At 43.2% G+C, this 21,561-nt stretch overlaps 1 protein-coding gene across 3 annotated transcripts in view; it reads left to right on the plus strand.

Annotated features, from left to right (window-relative positions):
* Positions 1-10,576, plus strand: part of GMEB1 (glucocorticoid modulatory element binding protein 1) — a 35,181-nt gene extending 24,605 nt beyond the window's left edge. For all 3 annotated transcript variants that reach the window (XM_029571640.1, XM_029571642.1, XM_029571641.1), the window contains exons 6-10: positions 2,289-2,446; positions 4,214-4,333; positions 6,967-7,104; positions 8,516-8,638; positions 9,480-10,576. In XM_029571640.1, the coding sequence (XP_029427500.1) occupies positions 2,289-2,446; positions 4,214-4,333; positions 6,967-7,104; positions 8,516-8,638; positions 9,480-10,171 (1,231 nt within the window). In that variant the 3' untranslated portion in view covers positions 10,172-10,576. The remainder of the gene's footprint in view (positions 1-2,288; positions 2,447-4,213; positions 4,334-6,966; positions 7,105-8,515; positions 8,639-9,479) is intronic.
* Positions 10,577-21,561: the final 10,985 nt, after the last annotated feature.

A 21,561-nucleotide genomic window follows, 5' to 3' on the forward strand; every position in this document is an offset into this window, starting at 1 on the left:
CTGGCAGGGAGGCAGAACCCAGGAGTCTGGACTGATCTGTGGTACTACTGGAATGCAAATTATCAGGTAAGAACCAATTTTCCTTTGTGACTGTACTTTTCAGTGGTGCAAAAGTGAATTGGCTGCTGCTCTTACGGGGACATTGGGTGATGAGTCAGAAAGCAGCATAGAAAGCATCTTATGAGATGGCTACCTCTGGAAATGAGAATTAAAAAAAAAAGAATACGTGCAGTGAGAAAGCAGTAAATCTAGCATATGGTCTTCTAATAAATATATTTACAGTATATACACATTAGCTGATGCCCTATGAATTGACCTCCCCCTGCAGCCATAGCACAGCCTGTCCTCCGAGCCCCAGTACAGCCTACTTGGCCCCATCACAGCCTTCTCTTGCCTCCCCCCCTCTTCTCCACAGTCCCAGAAGTAGCATAGCCAGCCTTCCACCAGACCCAGCAGTAGCAGCACAGCCACCCATGGAAATTCCTCAGAGACGACTGAGGGGGGATATGATAGAGGTGTTTAAAATCATGAGAGGTCTAGAACGGGTAGATGTGAATCGGTTATTTACTCTTTCGGATAGTAGAAAGACTAGGGGACACTCCATGAAGTTAGCATGGGGCACATTTAAAACTAATCGGAGAAAGTTCTTTTTTACTCAACGCACAATTAAACTCTGGAATTTGTTGCCAGAGAATGTGGTTCGTGCAGTTAGTATAGCTGTGTTTAAAAAAGGATTGGATAAGTTCTTGGAGGAGAAGTCCATTACCTGCTATTAAGTTCACTTAGAGAATAGCCACTGCCATTAGCAATGGTTACATGGAATAGACTTAGTTTTTGGGTACTTGCCAGGTTCTTATGGCCTGGATTGGCCACTGTTGGAAACAGGATGCTGGGCTTGATGGACCCTTGGTCTGACTCAGTATGGCATTTTCTTATGTCTTATGTTCTTATTGCCATCACCCATTCATCCCAATTACAGACTATTCAGCCCCAGTACACCTTGACTCCCCCCCCCCCCCCCCCCCCCCAGCACAGCCTGCCTCCCACCAGCCCAAGCCTCAGCCACTCTAGCCTCCAGAGATCAGACTCATTCTCTTAGGGCTAGGAGCTCTTTGCACTGAATGCACACATACAGCCTCTCATCAATTGATAATCATACATGTGGCACTCAGTGCAAAAGAATGGATAGCCCCCCTTCTCACCGCAGGACTACTGCAGTCATTAGCGATTTAAAATTTCTACGGAAGAAGAGGTCATATTAATCTAAAGTATTTTTAATCTATTGGATTATTTTATATGTTAATGATCTTTCAAAGACTTCAATGAATCTACTTATAATTACCTGGTTTCAGACCTTATTGACTCCTGTTTTAAACTAATTCCCTGTAATTGTATCAAATAAATCAATCTGGTGTTGAAAATTTATAGGAACTGGTGTTTTGGCACATGCCTTCCAATCTTCTGCTGCTGGAAAGTGGAAATCTAGACAGCTCATGTTGTCTTCTGAAGTCCTCTTCTGGGGCTGGTGGGAGAAGTATGCAGATGAACTTTCCAGTTCTCTGCTGCTAGAAAGAGTGAAGGAGCTATGGAAGCTGAAACTTAGATGGCTCAGGGTGTCCTTTTTTGGGAGAAGTATGTTAATGAGCCTTCCCCAGTACTCTTGCAGGAAAGAATGCAGGAGGTGTGAAAACTGAAACCTAGATGGCTTGCACAGTTTTCTGCAGTCTTCTGCTGGGGCTGCTGGGCTAAGTAGGCAAATGAGCATTCTTGTTCTCTGCTACTAGAGTGTAGGAGCTTTGGAATTTGAAATCTAGATTGCTCATGGTGTTCTCTGGAGTCCTCTGCTAGGGCTGTTGGGAAAGGTGTGCAGATCAGCTGCCGAAAAATACCTCTTCCTCCTAAGTGCATTATATAGATAGATATAAAAGTTAATCGCCATGTTTGTGTGTCCTTCCTATTATTCTATTAGACAATACTTCCACCTTGTGGCCAGTGCTGGTATTGCAGCCTCTCATGTTTCCTGGGCAGATCACAAGAGATTATTTAACCTTTTTGTAGGTAAAGTACATGCATTGTATAACTGTGCGTGTACTTTTACCTGTGCAAAAAGTACATTCATACTGAATGTGAACTGACACGGTGGATTCTCAGAGTTGGGGGCATCTTGGGGCAGTGAAAGGACATGCACACCTGCCTTTTTCCCTATCTTTAACAGGCCCTTTCACTAGTTATTTAAAAAAAAGTGACGTGCTGCTGGGCTCACAGAGTCTTTCTCATCTGTTGCTTAGGAAGATGATGGACTCTGGGCAGATCGACTTCTATCAGCATGATAAAGTTTGCACCAATACCTGCCGGAGCACAAAGTTCGACCTCCTGATTAGCAGTGCCCGGGCACCGGTCCCAGGGCAGCAGACCAGCGTGCTGCAGACTCCCACCTCAGCAGATGGTAGTACTCTATAAATGTGAATCTAAATAAGCAAATGGATGTGGAAACCACTAATTATTCCTTTGTAGATTACATATGTGATTTAATGATGATATAAAGCAAGCAGGAAGGGTCTCATGATTAGAGCATGTAATGCATATGGTTCAAAGTTTGTGGCACCACTAAGTATTTATTAAAATGTTTCTAAGTGTCTTACAGAAAAGCATACATAAAGCTAACAGGTAAAACAAATACAAATCCGCCTTCAATACAAATGAGCATCAAAATTACCAATGCATCTGCATCTAATCAATAAAACAATTCATTCTGTTGTTTTCACTGGTACTAGGAAAATGTTCTTCCAAATATAAGTTTTCAAATTCCTTTCAAAAGTCTTAAAACAAGACTATCTTCGTAGGGTATCTGGTAAATGGCTTCACAGCGTGGGGCCTGATAAAGCAAACACTCCCAGGATGCCGTCAGCCTCCCTGCGCACGCAGAAGGTATGACGAGCAGCTACACCTTCTGTGTGCACAGTGAGGCTAACGACATCACTGGATGCTGAGCTGACAGGAGGTAAAAGATTCCTCCTGCCACCTTGGCATGGGGACATTTTGTAAGGGTGGTCCATGAAGGGTCCAAGTGCTCAAAGGATTCATGTTGGTGGGGGTGGGAAGACTGGAAACCCAGCCTTCTCTCCTTTTGTAAATTGCCAGTGTACCTAGCAGGCACATTAGCAGTTTACTATAGTCCCAGACAGGAGTTAGATTTCATACGCTAAAAGCGCACATTAAATTTAGCTCCTGTTACCAAGGGCTTAGTACACAGACCTTGTTAGTCAGTAGCGTATTTTCTCTGTAAGATAATTTTTCAGAATTCGGGTCATGTTTTTAAAAGATCTGACCTGAAACGAAAGGTATCAGACCTAAGATTCATCATTTTCCTATAATTATAGTAAGCATAGTGGCCATGATAAAGAAAGGGGGGGGGCATGGCTGGGCGTACATATTCACCGCAAATTGTGATTGATTATCGCTAAATGCGATACCAGCCGAAAATGTTCTTACCGCATTTTGCAGTTCCAGGGGAGGGGGGGGAGAGACTCAATAAAGACCAATAGACCACTTTACTATTTATACCACTGTAATAGGGGGAACTTTTGCCTTGGTGTGGGGGTTGGGGTGGGCTTAGGGGGCACTTTTACAAACACAGTCAGAGGTTCGACCTGCAAAGAATACATCAGTGAACATTTTGTGTCATTTGGCATGCTGAAAGGGAAAAGAGAATTAAGATTTGTACAATGTACTCTCGGCCTAGCTTGATTGAAGCTATTTAGAGCATGCATCAAGCTAGGCCGAGAGTACATTGTACAAATCTTAATTCTCTTTTCCCCACCCCCTCCACCCCGAGGTAAATGTTCCTCCTATTACAGTAGTATAAATAGTAAAGTGATCTCTCGCCTTATAGCAAAATGATGAATGACCCCACCATAATCAGGAAGCATACTTTGAAGTTGTTTTTCAAATTTATTAAAAAAATCCTAGGTACATGTTGGGAATCCCCTTGACAAAGCAAATTTCCAGGTTTTTCCAGGAGCTGAATAAACCTTATTCGGGTTTTCCCACTTTCGCAGATGTAGCTATATCTGTATCTTACCTATTCAGATAGGGATAACTGAGCTCCATGCAAAAGCCACAGTGGCTCAACTTATTTTGCAGCAGAAGCCTTGAAATTTCTCCAGTGCTTGCTCGGAGGGCATTGACCATCTCTTGTTGGTTCTTTCGGCAGGGAGCATCACACAGATTGAGGAGAGCATGGAAGAAGGAATCGAGTGGAACTCTGCCCTCACTGCTGCGGTGCAGATGGCCAGTGAGGAGGGGCTGAAGAAAGATGTGGAAGAGATATCAGGTAATAATGCCTCCTCCCCCCCCCCCCCCCCCCCCACCCCATATACACACAAACACTGTTTGCTGGAAAAAGGTAGACTGGGGCTTCAGATTTGGAGAAGGCATCCGTTTTGCTCACTTGTCACCTGTGGACTGTGGATCACCTGGCACCTATATGTAACATTTCTTAGAATGGCTGATAAGATAATGTCCATAGCCCCACGTGTTTCTTCATGAAACGTCTTGCTGGACGTTGCTGGCTTTGTTTATTTCATAACCTGGCTTTCCTGATGCTACTACTAATACACTCCCTAAAGCAGATGCGGTTCTGCTGCTATCTTGGCCTTTAGCATAACTATCTTGGCCTTGCATAACTATAGAGAATCAATTAATACTGCCAAACGTAATTTCTTCTCGGAAAGGATACATAAATTTCAATTTAACCCTAGGATTTTGTTTCAATATGTATCTGAATTGACCAATATTAGAGGCAATACAACTAATTGGGGCAATAACTTAAAAAATAAGAGTAATGAATTTGCCTCCTTCTTCCAGGAGAAAATTCAAATCGTTTTTAAAAAGCTTAATACACAGACCCCACAAAATATTGTTCTACCTAGCAATCCATCGGTGAATTGGTCAACTTTTGACTCCATTTCATCCCTAGAAATAGCAAATTTAATTAAAAAAATGACACCGGCTACTCATTCCATGGATAAAATGCCGATTAACCACCTGAAGGTTGTGTGTGATATTATAGCCAAACCACTAGCAGATATTGTAAATTTATCACTAGAAGAAGGCACATTTCCAGATAGTCTGAAACGTGCAATGGTGAAACCTATTTTGAAGAAAACTAATCTGGACCCAGAAATCTTGACAAACTATAGACCGATTTCAATACTTCCTTTTATGGCAAAATTGATTGAAAAAGTGGTTTCGGAAAGCTCAGAATACAGAGACCCTGCTAATCTCTTTACTCGACACCGTACAAAGAGGCTTCGATCAGAATACCTCCTATCTATTGATTCTGTTGGATATATCAGCGGCGTTTGACACTATCAATCACGAAGTACTTATTTCTAGATTGAGCGAAGTGGGTCTTCAAGACAAAACATTAGATTGGTTTAAATCATTTCTTGCCAATAGATCATACGTTGTTAAATTGGGAACAGTCGAATCCGAGGTAATTGATCTTCATACTGGAGTCCCTCAGGGGTCCTCCCTCTCCCCAACTTTATTTAATATCTATATGGCCCCATTATGTAGATTCTTAGCGGGCTTGGGGCTGGTACATTACGTATTTGCGGACGACATCCAGATATTGATACCCATAAAAGATTCTTTGTCAGACACATTGAAACTTTGGGAGGTCTATTACCAATCAATAAACCAACTTCTTACACATATGTCACTGGCACTAAACAACTCAAAAACTGAAATACTCTTCATCGGCAATAAGGTAACAGAGAAAGTAGAGAAGGACATTCTTAACAGTCTCCCCTCGTATAAGATCCGATACGAGGTGAGAGACCTAGGTTGTATGCTGGATTCTGAGCTTAATATGAAAACTTCTGTGAAGGCCATCTTAAAAGACGGCTTTCACAAACTACGAGTGTTAAGGAGATTAAAACCACTATTACACACGAATGATTTCCGGATTGTAGTCCAGGCATTAATTCTACCCAAGCTAGATTATTGTAATGCCCTATGGTTAGGCTTACCCTCATCAACCATTCGTCCGCTGCAACTGTTGCAGAATGCGGCTGCACGGCTAGTGTCTGACACAAAAAAATTTGATCATGTTTCCCCGGTGCTGATGGGACTACATTGGTTGCCGGTCCAGTTCCGCATACAGTATAAATGCCTAACTTTAATACACAAAGCAATCTATGGCACGAACTCGGAATGGCTGAATGCCTCTTTACGTATTCATGTCCCATCACGAAATTTGAGGTCCCTTGGGCAGGCCTTGTTGACCATTCCATCGCCCAAACTGGCCCACCTTAGTTCAGTAAGGGAGAGGTCTTTATCTCTAGCAGGGCCGAAAATGTGGAATTCCTTACCCGCGGAGATTCGGACAGAGGAGGATATTAATAGCTTTAGGAGGCAGATAAAAACCTGGCTATTTGAACAGGCTTTTAGCCTAAATAGTTGATCCCGTTCATCATAGCAATATAGAGACACCAGGGGAAGATGAGAGTTGGAGATGGAAGGAGGGGAGATGGGTGGGGGGGAGGAGGGTAGATGGAGGGGTAGAGGGAAGGGGGTATCCTGGTAAGATGTGGCAGTACTGCTGCGATTTGAAAGAGATTAGTTTTAATGTACGGTTTAGTTAGTGAGCCTTTGGTTTTACTGTATTATAGCCTTGTATTATGTTTAATGATATGTTTTTAGTATATATGTATTTGAATGTTGCTACTGCAATTTCAATCAATGTAAACCGCCTTGAAATGAATTTGAAAGCTGGTATATAAGGTTGAATGAATGAATAAATAAATAAATAAATAGTGCTGTGTGTGTGTGTAATCTCTCCATATTTCTTGTTGCTGTCTGAAGCTTTTATGAAACCAGATTCTGCCACATGATGATCTCAGCCTTTTTTCATTTTCCTTCTCCTTGCCTCCCAACCCACACTGGCTCCCTGAACCTCAGAGGACACTCTGACCTTCTGGAAAGGGATTGCGGACATAGGCCTGATGGATGAGGTTGTCTCCAACATCCAGAAGGAAATACAAGAGCTTCTGAAAGGGGTCCAGGAGCGACTAGGGCAGTCTCCATTTCAGGTGACAGGTAAGATGAAGAACCAGGGATGCACATACTAAAGCAAATGAGAAATTCAATTTAAAATGGGCTTCCCAATTCTTCCTCTTATTTAGTTATAAATTGCACCTTTTTTTCACAGTCTCCCTTCTAATATTTCCCTGGCTTTGTCACACTTTCACTGGAAAGATTAAGACCTGTCCCTCCTTTCCCTTACCAAATATATTTCATGCATCTTCATCGTGGTTTTCAAGATACTGAGTTTCAAATAGTCTGCCTAGGTGATGCCAAGGACAGCTTGAAAACCAGTGGTTTAGTGCTTGCACACAGTGAGTCAAAAGTAGGACTGGACGAACTTTTCCCTAGCACTTTCAAACGTTAAGATGAGTTTCACCCCTCAGCCCTATAACTTTTACAAAAAAAAAAAAAAATTGCTACGTTTTCTGGAATGTTTTGGCACTAGCTATAACAGAATTACTTTCAGAGGAGCTAAAGAATAAGATTGGCATTCTAATGGTTCTTTTTCCTAATACAGTCACCGTGTGTAAATGTATGGGCGCAACGGTTGATGGATTAATGTTAAAATAAGGTGAAGCCGAAGTGGAACAGGATGGTGGGCTCAGAACTGCATTTGGAAACTCTCTATCCAGTTTATAAACTGCGAACACAATGCAGATATCCCAGGATGAGCCAGATAGCAAGATACGTTTGTTGTTCAGGAACACTGCCACTAAGGCCATCAGTTCTCTGCAATTCTGCCTCAGCTGCTTTTGGAAAAGAAACTGATTATTGACTGAAAGATTTTAATTTAAACAGTGGCTTTTAGTGCATTTTAAGGTGTCTGCGTAAATCTTCATGTAGTTTTAGATGTGCTGCAGAATTTTTAACCTTGCCATGGAATCTACCCTTGAGCTGCCGCTGAAAACCAGGGGCCTTAATTGCCATCTTTCTCCTGATGGCTGATGTCCTGTCTACCATCCTCGTGGGGTTTTTTGGGTTTTGTTTTTTTTTTTCCAAGTTGACTTGGTACAGTGCCGCTGTCCTGTGAGGTCACTGAGCACTATCTGAGCTGCCTGGTCTGTGTTTTGTAATTGCAAGACATTTTGTGAACCTGCACACATGAAATGTATTTATGTGCTGTAATTCTTCTAGCACTTTTACTCAGATTTCTTAGGCTACAAATGAATAAAACGTGTGGTAAAAGAAAACAGCTGAGCAGAATGTATGCATTTTTCTTTAGTCTCTTAGGTGTGGCATTTTAGAGCAGAGGAGACTCCTGGGTCTGTAGGACAGGGGTGTGCGTGCACAAGATTCTAAGCAGCAAGTGTCCTTTTTATTTAAACAAAAAACAAGCTTTCCCTGTGTTGCCTGTTTTGTTAACACTGAGCTAGATGCCTTCCCCTGATCAGCAGTAACTCACCACCATCAGATTTCCTTCCAGACGCTGCTGTTCTGAATAACGTTGCTCACACCTTCGGCCTGATGGACACAGTCAAGAGAGTTTTGGACACAAGGAAAAGTCAGACGGACCAGAGCGAGGAGCAGTTTCATTACACTCTGGCAGGCATGTGTGCTGTCTTACTGATGATGTGCTTGTCTCCCTTTGGAGTGGGTGCACCTTTTTACCCTCTCCGATAAACTGTAGTATGTAAGAGCCAAGGACATGAAATTTTAAAATAGATATTTACCTCTCATCTGATTAAGTACAGTGTTGACTGCTTATAAGTGGAGAATAGGCATCTTCAGGCAATGCATGCTGCACAACAACTTACCAAACTAAGAACACACACATCATACAAAAAGAAAAAGTTACAATGTGCCAATAATTTCTGGATGGCTCACATCTAACTTGCTTTCTTGTTTATCTTGCTTTCATAATAGCTGAACACAAGCAGTAGTGAGGCCAGTGTCTTTTATGAAACTAGAAAGACTTCCCGAAATGATGTACTATCCATAACCAGACACGATTAAAAACATTGATGTTGAAGGATATCCATTGATAATTGTCATTAGTTCACATGAAACTTAGTTCAGACTTAAAACATTTGACTTTATGTCAAAGGTAACTTAAAAAAGCAAGGAAGATAAAGTGAGGTTTCACTGTGTACGTAGTGTATGTCACTATGTCCTGAAGTACTGCGAACAATTTATTTTACTTTTATTCTGCAGTATATCTTAGCAGAATTAAAAGTGAATGTTAACGTCTGAGTAACGAACTGAGAGCCCTTGGCCCCTGAATTGAGATTAAATGAGGATAACTAAGCTAAGATTTTGTACATAGACCAGCATTTCTTTGTACCAAATGAATCCAGGAAGACTTAAGGATACCGAAATATGGCATGTGAAACGGAAGTGCATGTGAAAGTGGAACAGAATTGCATGTAACACGGGTTGTTCTGTTTCAGACCTGGATCGGCAGCTGGAGGAGCAGAAGAGACAAGGCAGAGAGCAAAAATTCAAGTCCCAGACCATCCAGAATGTAGTCCTCATGCCAATCAGTGCCCCCAAGGCCCCCAAGAGACCTCGTCTGCAGCGTCCAGCTTCAGCCACTGTCTTAAGCTCATCCGCCCCCGTGCAGCAGCCTCAGTTTACTGTCATATCACCTATTACTATTGCACCCATGGGACAATCATTCTCGGTTGGAAACATTCCTCTGACGGCCATCAGCCAGGGTTCCAGCCCGGTGACTGTACATACCTTGCCCTCGGGCCAGCAGCTCTTTCGTTATGCCACCGTGGTATCCTCGGCAAAGACTGGCTCGTCCGACACTGTGACCATTCACCCAGCATCCAGTTTGACTCTACTGAGCTCTGCCACGGTGCAGGATGGTGGTCCCCTAGCCAACATGGCAACTGTGGTGAACCCAGTGGAACTGATGACCATGGAGACCGACCTGACTTCGGCTGTTCATGCCGTGGAGGAGGCCACGGAAGAGGGCCAAACCATCATTGAGATCGACCCAGCACCGGACCCAGAGACGGAGCCCAAAGTGATGACACTGGAGGAACTCAAGGAAGAAGAGAAAATTGTTGAGGAGATGGAACAACACCCAGAGGCAGTCCACAATGTAGAGATTGTTGTGCTGGAGGAGGACTAGAAAGAAAGAGCCATTATTATTATTATTATTTTTTAAATCTATTTATCCCGTGCCCTGTCCCATCTTCTTTTTTTTTTTTTTTTTTTTGTTAACTCTTTCGGACACTTATGGTCCTAATGGAGTGATTTTTCATTGTCCTGGTTTAAGGGAAAAGGAAAAAGCACTATACTCGCCCGTCTTGATATGAAGAGCAGCAGGTGTAGGAGGCAAAAAGACAAGGCACTAGCAGGATCAGCTGGGGGGGGGGGGGGGGAGAAGGGACATGGAGTTTTTTTCAGAAACTTAAAAAAAAAAACAAGACACTCCATAAATATGACCATGTGTGCTTTACTAATAACTGTCTGGAAGCTTTGTTTTATAGACCTTTCTTGTCCAGGAATTAAAACAAACAAAAAATAATGTGACTAAAATCTGAGAGTAAAATTTGATTGCCAGAAAGGGAACAAATAGGCAAGACAGTGCTGTAAGAGTCCCGGCTCCTCAAAAGATGGTGTCATGTGACCGGAAAAGAATAGAAGCGGTCTCTCCTGGTTTGAGCTGGAGATTGACATTAGGTGACCATTTGGTCTCATATCATAGGGAGGCAACACTGGTTCTTGAGAGGCTTTTGGATTTTGGGGGGAGGGGGGGTGTTACTGGCAGTTACCAAAATACACAAATTAACATGCCCCTTAGAGCAGGTGTATGGAAATGTGGGGAGCTCCTGAAAAGCAGGCCTGTTTACAGCCCTCGGCTGCAGTTGCTTGACCCTGTCGTAAGGGGTAAGCTGAGTCAGAACCGGTTTCACCCTTTTGTGTCTCTAAGAAAAGCAGAACTGCAGGCCCATAGCTTGTAATGCTCACCATATGCGATGAATTAGTTTAGCAACAGCCGGCATGGGTTGGGGAAGAGATGTGAAGGGCAGGGATACACAGCTGCCCATCCCCCATACCCTCACTTGCTTTTGCACCATTAATCTTCTGAAATGGCAAAGAAATAATTTTAAGAATGGGCAACATTCAGTTGGATGTATTCTCTTGAAGGAGATGGTTGTGTTTAAAAGCATAGGCTTTTATATGCATCTACACAGCAACCACAAGATGGTCCACCATAGCTGCCTGGCTGACAGTTTGTGTTCAGACAATAGTGCATGAACCAAACAAGGAAGCTTTCTCCCTGCCACTGCATCAAATTTTAGTCCCTGGGGCAGATTAAAAAGTGTGGCTAAACTGAAAGGGCTCCATCTGCCTCTCACAGGGACCTGCCCCCGTGTATTTGCTGTATTGGGAGGTGTGGAGGATCCTGGGCAACAGCAAATCCTGTTCAGGTTCAGTCTCCTGTCCATCCTCGATGGCCACGCAGCTTTAGTGAAGTGTGATTTTGCCGGGGATAATGTTTTAAGTTAAAGTGTGATGGGGCACTGCGCCTCTACCTGCAACTGAGTTAATTACTGTCCAGTCAGAAGGCTGAATGCTTGGTGCAACCACCAGGACAGGGAAGGGGTGGGGTGGGGGGGGAGATATGCGCACGCCCCCCCCCCCTGCAGTTTCTCAAACTTGGCATGTCTCATGGGGGAGAAATTTCTGCAGCCTGCAGTGACCCCGCCTCTTGGCCACAGGAGGTCAGTCACTGCAGCACCAAAGGAGACTGCATGAGGGAGTTGGGGGTAAGGTGAACCTCTGTCCATGACACCCCTCCCCCGTATATATGCTGCCCTTCCCAGGGTGCAGTTGCACGTTGATAGAGACAGTAGCTGGTGAGAGGGGTAGGTTATCCCATTGAGGGGGTACTTTTTGGGGATGGAAATATTAAATATGATTGAATACGAGAAGCCAATAGAGGAATTGACACACAATATAGTGGTCAAAACACTTCCCTATAGGATGTCTCTGCCAAATATTGCAATCTCCCAGGGAACAAAGGGAGTATAGTTTTTATTGTTAACGGGCACATTCACATCTGTGTTGACAATTATTGGCGGGGAAGGGAGGCTTTTATTTTTTGTTTGTTTGGGTTTTTTTTTTTTTTTTTAATTTACCGTTTTTATTGAAGACAAATCTGGTTATTTTTTTACATTTGAAACAAATGGGATAAAGGTATTTGAAAGTGGTTTTTCATATACATCCATGTGACCTGCTCCTACTCAGATGGTGAGGTGGTGTTGTTTTCATGCTGCTTTGAAATCAGTCTCTGTCTCCTGTGGGTAAGTACCTCCAAATTGATTTGTTTTGCACCTGCCATGATAGGAATGAATTTCACTCTTAAACCAGCTTTTAAGACTGAATACAATCTCATTCTTTCACATTTACTGCTAACACTTGCATTGTGCCAAAGATAACTTCCTTATTGTCCGCTAGACCAGTCCAGATGGATGGGTTTTTCTTTCTTACCAGCAGATGGCGACAGAGAACAAAAGCTTTACTGTACTCTTGAGTACCACCTGCAATCTCTCAGTATTCCTCTCTCCAGCAGTTGGTAATGTTTTCCTTCCTACAGTTGGGACTGGTGGTGGAAGAATTTGCACCAGAGGTGTTAGGTCCTTTTATAGGGGCCATCCTTCTGGTGGAGTAGGGTTTGAGAAGGTGCCTTGGTGCTGAGGAGCATTTGATAGCCAATGGTACTGGCTCCTTCAATGCTTGGCCTCTTCTCCCTGTCCGTCTTGGATCACTCTTGTCCACTGGAAGCCTTCCTCAGGAAAGTATTCATTTTTTCTATTAGAGCTATCTGTATTGCTTTAGGGGTTTTGAGACCCTTTAAAAAAAAAAAAAAAAAAGGCATTAATTGGCAGGGATTTCCTGTAAACTGAACAAGAGGAAAAGTTATTGGCATCCCTCTCCACCATGCAGGTGGCTCAAAATCTGTGTGTTGCCATGGAGAGGGGAGGAATCTTTCACAGGCAAGTTTGTACAGTTCCCTCCATGCGGTGGTCCTGGTATGGCTGCGGTGCACAGGAAGTGCTACTCAGCATGTGGAGATTGAAAGGCCAATCTTTTACCCTTTGGCCGATGCAAGGGAGAGCTCCTTGGGGGGGGGGGGGGGGGGGAGTCAGAGTTGGGTTCGGCGGAGGACATGAGCTGGGGGATTCAGGGGTGGTGAAGATGGATGCTCTTGAGTACAGCCCCTGTGGCTTGGGGAAGTGTTTAAGCAGGGAGGGCCTCTGCTGTACTGGTCTTCGGAGAGGGGGGGGGGGCTGCTCAGCTGTTCTCCCCTGGCCCCCCAGATTGTACTTCTAGTGCATAAGGCCTTTTAAATGAAGAAAGGTGCTGATTTCAACAGGTCTGGCCCAAAGGGGGCTGTTTCAGAGAGCCCTGGGCCGCCTCCCTGTCCTGAGCAGAGAAGGCTGGAGGCTGACTCAGATTTAGATTTAGAATCTGAGCTTTCTGAGGAAGACTTGCATGAAGGCCGATGAGGGAGATAGGGATACTCTGCAGGAGGGAGAAACTTCCTGTTGCCGAGGGGTTAATCTGAATGAAGTGCGCCTTTGTGAGAAGGACAAATTCCTTGTAAAGGCTTTGCCTATATATTCTTGGTTGTAAGTTATCTGTAAACCGGCACGATGTGCAAACGGTTGTCGGTATATAAATAAATAAATAAATAAATAAATTGCCCACCAGGTTGTTGAAGGAAAGGATCCTATATTGAGGGTCCCGCTCAGGCTTCTCAGTTTCATCGCATTTAAGGCTTTAGCCTTTGTGAAGCGGGGATGCTCCTGAGGTTGACCTCGAGATAGGCAGAACCATGGATCTATACCAGTGGAAGGCTGTATGGCTCTTAAAGACTTTCAAGATAAGTAGATGAAAATTCATCTCAAAATAAAAAAACAAAAAACAATTTTAAGATTTCTGTTGCAGCCCTACAAGAATCTGTGTTTGGCACTTTTACAGCCTGAGCTTGTTAACGCTGGGTACAGCAATTTCTGGGGCAGACTCTGAGAAGGCTCTTTGAGAAAGAGCTAAAGCGCTTAGAGTCTAGCTTAGTCTTTTTTGCTGATGCCTTGCATGATTTCCTGCACACGATGTCCAGGTGTATGGGGTCCATGATACTCACATGGGTGTATGGTGTCCATGATACTCACATGGGTGACATGCTCTTTGGAAAGAAGGTACTTTTTGGAAGTTGGTGAAACTCCTGTGGGAGTTGAGACTTACAGATTGCCTAAGGGTTCCCACAAGTCTTTTCCAGTAGGCTGCAGTGACAAGAGGCCAGGCATTATCATCCCAGGAAAGGTTCTTCACATTGATGGTATCTGATTGAAAGAATATGAAGGGATGCTTGGGAGTAGACAGGGTCCCGCTCAGGTGGACTTAGGACTCCCAGTGACTCTCAGTTCCACTCATCGGTTGTCTGCATAGGATGTCAGTTGTCCTAGTTTTATGAAGAATGAACCTAGATAACATCGGACTAGTGATTTCTTTCCATTGTAAGGGGTGGCTATGCCTCGGACAGTGCTCACCCAGTTTTCGACGCTTTCATGGTCTCTCCATGTATTTCCCAGCTACAGAGGAAAGCACTGTCCATGCTAGACTGTCTACTCTTATATGGATGCTGTTCTGGTTTCGGGTCATTGCTCCCATTTGTTTTGTGGTGACAAAGAAAGAAGGTACTTTTTCTATTCTAGACCTAAAGCAGGTGAATGCATGTTTGCAGTTGTCTCATTTTGATAGAGAGACTCTCCGGTCTCTCTATTGTAGTGATCAGGAAGAATTTCTGGCATCCTTGAATCTCAATGAGGCCTAGCTGCACATTGCTATTCAGAAAGAGCCAGCTACAGTTTCTCAAGTCAGCCAGGAAGCCTTGCAACAGAAATCAGAAGCTTGGCCACCCAGATCTGTCAGGAAGGGAATCACTGACAAAACTCTGTGTGTTTGTCACCGGTGAAACAGCAGGAGGTACCTCCGATGAGGATGGAGATGCATTGGTGAGGCTGTGGAGGGAGACCGTACTCAGATTAGGACTGAACAATGTACATTAACCTGGTTCTTAAAACTCTAATGGCTAGAGTTCAGTATTCAGAGGCATTTGGGAGAGATGCCTTACAGGAAAATAGTACAGCTGGTTTTCACTGTACCCTCCATACATGACAACTTGAATAATAACCCTTACCTCGCATTAGCCTGTAGCCTCTCCACATGCCAGAGGACTAATGATACAGAGATTTAGCTCCTTACTCCCTATATAGGACCTGTAAACTTGTGTTAGACATAGGAAAAAAATATAATGCTATTCAACTAAACTTCTCACCTACAGGAAGAAAATAACTTACCACTGATTTTTTTTTCTTCCGGTGATTAAGAATTTCTTTATCCCCACCTCTTCTTTTCCTTAAAATGTATGAGCACCAGCTAGAAGCTACAGACAAACAGATGAAGGAAATTCACCTCTGTCTGATCTTTAACTTTAGAGGAAGGCTTCAGGGAAGACATTGTTTAAAGCTGCTTCATCTCGTTTTGAGAACGAAATTTCTTTGCCTATAAAAATTGGCCATTGTGCAGCCGCCTCCTTAAACCACAGCCACTAAAAGGAAAGGCACCATAGGGAGTTCAGAGGGCATTTTTAAAATGTTCGCAAGAGAGACTGGGGGAAACCATTACGAAGATATTTTCCTGTTCTTACCCAGATCAGTTCAGACAAGTGGGTTTATGCATCCCTACCAGCAGATGGAGACAGAGAACAAAAACTTTGAGGCACTGCTACATAATTGAGAGTCCCACCTGCAGTCCCTACTCCAGCAGTCTGTTGGTTTAAAAAAAAAAAAAAGTAAAGTTAGTTTAGAGTTAGTGGTGGCAGCCCTCAGAAGAGAGGGGATACTGGTTCATCCTTATCTCGACGATTGGCTCATTCGAGCGAAGTTGGAAACAGAGTGCTTCACCTCCATTCGGCGAGTGATGGAGCGCCTGGAGTCCCTAGGCTGGGGTGGCAGTAAACAGGCCTGTTCACTTAAATCATTTGAAGGGTCTGCTGCGTCAGGGACCCACCTTGTCGGAACAGCGGATCGCTTCTGTCTAGAGGCTTGGCTTTTAAAAGGCGACATTGAAGGGGTATTCCAAGTCAGTGTTTACTACTCTGCTTTAGGCAAGGAGATCCTCCACTTCTTTAGCATACATCAGAGTTTGGAGAGTGTTTTTGAGGCCTGGTGTTCGGCCCATGACATTGATCCCTTGCAGGCAAATGTGGCCCAGGTTTGGGCCTTTTTGGAGGAGGGGCTGTCGAAAGGTTTGACCTATAATTCTCTGACTCCAGGTGGCAGCCTTAGGCTGTTTTAGAGGAAGGCTTCAGGGAAGACCTTTAGCTTTGCATCTGGATGTAGTGCGTTTTTTGGAAGAAGCAAAGCATTTGCAACCTCCAGTTCGAAGACTTTGTTCATCCTGGAATCTCAATTGGGTTCTGCGAGTCTTGTGTGTGGCCCACCTTTCAAGCCTTTACGCAGGGCTTCTTTGAAGGATCTTATGCTGAAGGCAGTGTTTCTAGTGGTGATTTGTTTGGTGAGATGGATTTCTGAGCTCCAAGCCTTATGCAGGGAGCCCTTTCTGTGGATTTCCGATGCGGTTCCTTCTTTGTTGTCCAAGTTGGTGTTGGCCTTTGATCTTAGCCAGACTGTGGAGTTGCCAGGGTTTTCGCATTTGAAGCCCGATTCTCCCCATGTGAGGGAGCTTCATTTTTTGGATGTATGCCGGGTTCTCCTAAGATATCTCAAGGTGACTAATGAATTTTGGACCTCGGACCGCCTTTTTGTGTTAAGTGGACCAAGGAAGGGTAGTACGGCGATTTAAGAGTATGATTTCTCGTTGGTTGAAGGAGGCAATCGTTTCATCCTATATTTGTAAAGGCTGGCCGATTCCCGAGGGTTTGTGGGTGCATTCCACTAGGGCTCAGGCAGCCTCCTGGGCAGAGTGTCATTGGTGTCACTGCAAGAAATTTGTCAGGCAGCAACGTGGTCCTCTTTGCACACTTTCACTAAATATTACCGTTTGGATGTTAGGGCCCCAGAGGGAGGGCACCTTTGGGGAAAGTGTGTTGCATGCAGGTCTTTTGGGATCCCACCCAGTGTAAAGGGGCTTGGGTACATCCCACTTGTCTGGACTGATCCGGGTATGAACAGGAAAGGAAAACTGGTTCTTACCTGCTAATTTTCATTCTTGGAATACCACAGATCAGTTCAGACTCCCGGCCCATTCTGATTATGACTATTTTTCGAAAGACCTCTCCTGATTCTGGATGCTGCTGTTGATGCAGAGTTTAATTTTGTTCTGCAGAAGATAAATGAATATAGTTCTCACAGTTTGGAGATCTAAAACATTTTTTCTTTCTTGACCATAATTTAGGGGTCAGTTTGGTTGGAAGTTCCAACTTGTTCCCCAGCTCTTTTAGAGGAAAAGATCCTGGTGGCTTGGAGTTACACATCTTGGCTTGGGTACAGGTCAATACTGAGGGACTGCAGGTGGCACTGCAGGTAGCAGTGCCTCAAAGTTTATGTTCTCTGCCTCCATCTGCTGGTAGGGATGCATAAACCCACTTGTCTGGACTGATCTGTGCTATTCCAGGAATGAACATTAGCAGGTAAGAACCAATTTTCCTTTTCCCTAGGTGTGGAAATAACAGTTGCTTCTACATAAAAACCTGCATTTCTTGCAAATAGGCAAGCATTAAAAAATTAATAATAAAAAGGATCCATCCTGCTCCAATCCCAGCAGGAGTCAATTTGCTTAATTCAACATCCAGGGAGAGGCTGTTTTCCAAGGCAGCTGCTAGCATCTTCCACACGCAGCTTCTGGTTATTTAAATCTATCAGAAACCATTAAATCCAGCCTATAGTAGCACTGATCCCTCCACCTACAAATACTCTTTTCTGGTATTTATTTGGCTCCTCTCCTGTATTATACAGGAGCTGCTTAAATTGATTGCTGCTTTGGTGGTAACATCTGTAGTTTAAGGGTGGTACAGGGTGGTATGTTTTGGGGGGGGGGGGGGGGTTTAATGTCAGTGGTGTCTAGGTTTTGCTGTTCGCTCGTTTGGGCTTCTTCCTGATCCATTTCTGTTTTTCCAAATCTTTCCATTTTAAATGTGTGGATATTGATGGAAATAGAAAAAAATTATTTGGGGATTTGTTGTTTAGCATCTGCTTATACAAGCCGCCTTGCACAGACTTGGAGAACTTCGGCTGGAGGTTCCTTTAGGAATCTCCATCTACCAAATTTGCTGGAGGCCAAAGTACAGTCCACCCTAAGCTGCTGCTGGAAAGGCTGATGAATTCAGCACTTTGCAAAACAAAAGGAGTAGGGATTTGTAGAGTTTGCTTGTGCTTTGAGCTTCCCCACAACAGCTACAGCTTTGCATCTCCGTTCTAACCTACCAAGTCAACATCATTTGCTAATCCATTCAGGATGGGAGAGGAATGTAGAATTGGAAATGGTACAGATTTGGCTGTATCTCTAGAACTAAAAGGTAAGCAAGCCTGAGGAGGGCTAGCAAATGTTGCAGGATCTGTAATATCAGTTATATGAAGTGAGACATAAGATGTAATAAAAACATTTCTGTATCGGTGGGCAAGGCCTTTTTTTGGTTAAAAATAGATCCTAGAAAAAAGTTCATGATGGAAGGTATAGACTGTGGACTAACAAAGCAGAGATGCTAAGGGTGGTCCATCCCAAAGAGTGAGCTTGAGGACCAAAGAATGACATTTTTCATGTGCATCTGAGATATAAATAGGGATAGAATGGTTGTTGTATTGCTTTATGTTCTTTGTTAATTTCAATTGTAATTCTTTAATCCCATATGAATATAAGAAGTTGCCATACTGGGTCTGTTCAAGGGTCCATTAAGCCCAGCATCCTGTTTCCAATAGTGGCCAATGCACAATGCCAGTATTTGGCAGTATCCAAACATTAAATAGATCCCATGCTACTAATGCCTGCCTTAAGTCAACATGACTAATAGCAATCTTTTTAAATCTAGCTAAGCTAATTGCTTTAACCATATTCTCTGGCAACTAATTCTAAGCTTAATTGTGCATTTAGTGAGAGAGAAATTTCAATTTGTTTTAAATGTGCTATTTGCTAACTTCATGGAATACACCCTAGTCCTTCTATTATCTGAAACAGTGAACAGCCAATTCATGTTTACCTGTTCTAGACTTCTTGTGATTTTGTAGACCTCCCATCATCTCCTCTCTCAGCCATCTCTTCTCCAAGCTGAACAGCACTACCCTCTTTAGCCTTTCCTCATAGGGGAGCCATTCCATTCCCTTTATCATTTTTGAGATGTGACGACCAGAACTGTACACCGTACTCAAGGTGTGGTCTCTCTACGGAGCGATACAGAGGCATTATGACATCCTCAGTTTTATTCACCATTCCCTTCCTAATAATTCCTAACATTGTTTGCTGCAGCACACAGAGCTGATGATTTCAATATATTGTCCACTATGATGCCTAGATCTTTTTTTCTGGGTGGTAACTCCTACCATGAAACCTAAAGGTGTGTAATTACTGCATGGATTATTTTTCTCTGTCGATTAGGGATGTGCATTTGTTTGTTCTGTTTCAGCAGGTACGCATGTACCTCACCGACTTTCTAGTACATGTGGGAAAATGGATAGTATGCATGTATCTCATTATTAAAAATGCACGCATACTCTTGTTTCCCGTGTGTACTAGAAAGTCGACATGGCACGTGTGCATCCGCCGAAACGTATCTGTCAAATTCATATCCCTACCGTGCATCACTTTGTACTTGTCTACATTAAATTTCATCTGCCCTTTGGATGCAATCTCGCAAGGTCCTCCTGCACTTTAGCAAAATCCGCATGTGCTTTAACCACTCTAAATAAACAGATTTAAGACCTACCCCAAGCCAATCTTATTTTATGGCAACTTAGCTCGTAGCGAATGTCAAAGTCACAGTTGGGATGGACCATCATACTTGCGAATAACGAAATGTTCTATTAATAACAGTATTACTAAGGAAATCAAAGTGTAAAAGTTGTAAAGCAACACTATGCAAGAAAAAGAAGTCGACTATTTGCCATCCCTAATTACTGAACTAAGGGCCAAATCCACAAAATATTAGTCAGATAGACGCAAGTAGCATCAAACCTTTTTATTCCAGCTGCCCCTATCTTGACACATTTATAAATGTTAGTTGCATTTCCAACCCAAAACAGAAATGGGAGAAAGTAAAGTAGGGCCCTGAATTCAAAGAATAGATCACAAGGGGCTAACCTACTCAAGAGTGAAATAAAGCCACCTTGTGTACTTGGATTGGAAGAACTGGTTCTTCTTGCTTATCAGTTGCTTACTATAATAAGTTTATAGACAGAGATATAGCCACCACTGTGTGTTATGTGTAAAGAGTTAAAACAGAAGTCCTGACATGATCATGTTTCAACACCCTTGCCTGCTTCAAATGAATACATGTTTTAAAAAGGGTCCAAGTCAAGTGAAGTTGCAATGGTGCTGATACCTAAAAGAGTGGAGCTATTCCGCTCTTTTGCTTTTCTCCCCAAATTCTGTGCGTGAACAAAGTTCCAAAAAGGCTATTCCAGATGTTGGTAAATTGAGATTAAAATGGATTCCTGCTTGGTGGACGATGCTCTTGAGCCATTCAGCGCTGGTAAAAATTACAATATTGAATAATCTAGATAAATATGAAATTTCTTGTTCAATCTACTTTTGCAGCTGCTGTAATTCTTTAGTACAGTCAGAATATTCTATATGAGTACAGCCAAGTCCACGTGGGCAGCTACCTTTGAATAATGAAATGGCAAAGGTGCTGGTGTTTGTGAATTTTGGTAATAGAGAATGCTGCGCTTTTGAGCATACTGAGCTCTATTATGGGCAATACCAGCATATGGGTAATCGCTCCATCTCCAAGATGAATGCTGCACCAGGAGTTTGTTAATTAGCAGTTGATGCAAACAGTGAATATCCCACAGTATGTATGGGCTGAAGCAGCAGGACGGAATGGCAGAAGGGTAGAGAGTATAAGTTGGAAGGAGATATGAGGGGAAAAAATCCCCATGTAGTTATGAATGAAGATTCATGGTACCAGCTTCATGAGCTGAAAACCCAAATCCCCATTGCAGGGATTTGTGTTATTTTTCTCCTTTCTGAGCTTTTGTTAGAAACTTGTTTTTTTTTAAACTAATTTTTGCTTCAGATTGTATGGTTGCCAGAAAGCCAGTATAGGCACAGCAGGGAATATTTTATGATTATTCTCAGTTCTGGATTATTATGTTACTAGAAGGGGAGCTCTGGTTTTCTAGAAGGGCACAAATCCCTCTAATATACCATGCTGCAAGCTGTCTGCACCCACCAGAGGAACCTCACCCATATCCACATGGGAAAGTCATGCAACACAAGTATATGTCATTCAATGCAGAAAATGGGATGCTACACTGGTGAAACAATTCAGAC

This window comes from Rhinatrema bivittatum, chromosome 11 (assembly GCF_901001135.1).
Source record: "Rhinatrema bivittatum chromosome 11, aRhiBiv1.1, whole genome shotgun sequence".
NCBI lineage: Eukaryota > Metazoa > Chordata > Amphibia > Gymnophiona > Rhinatrematidae > Rhinatrema > Rhinatrema bivittatum.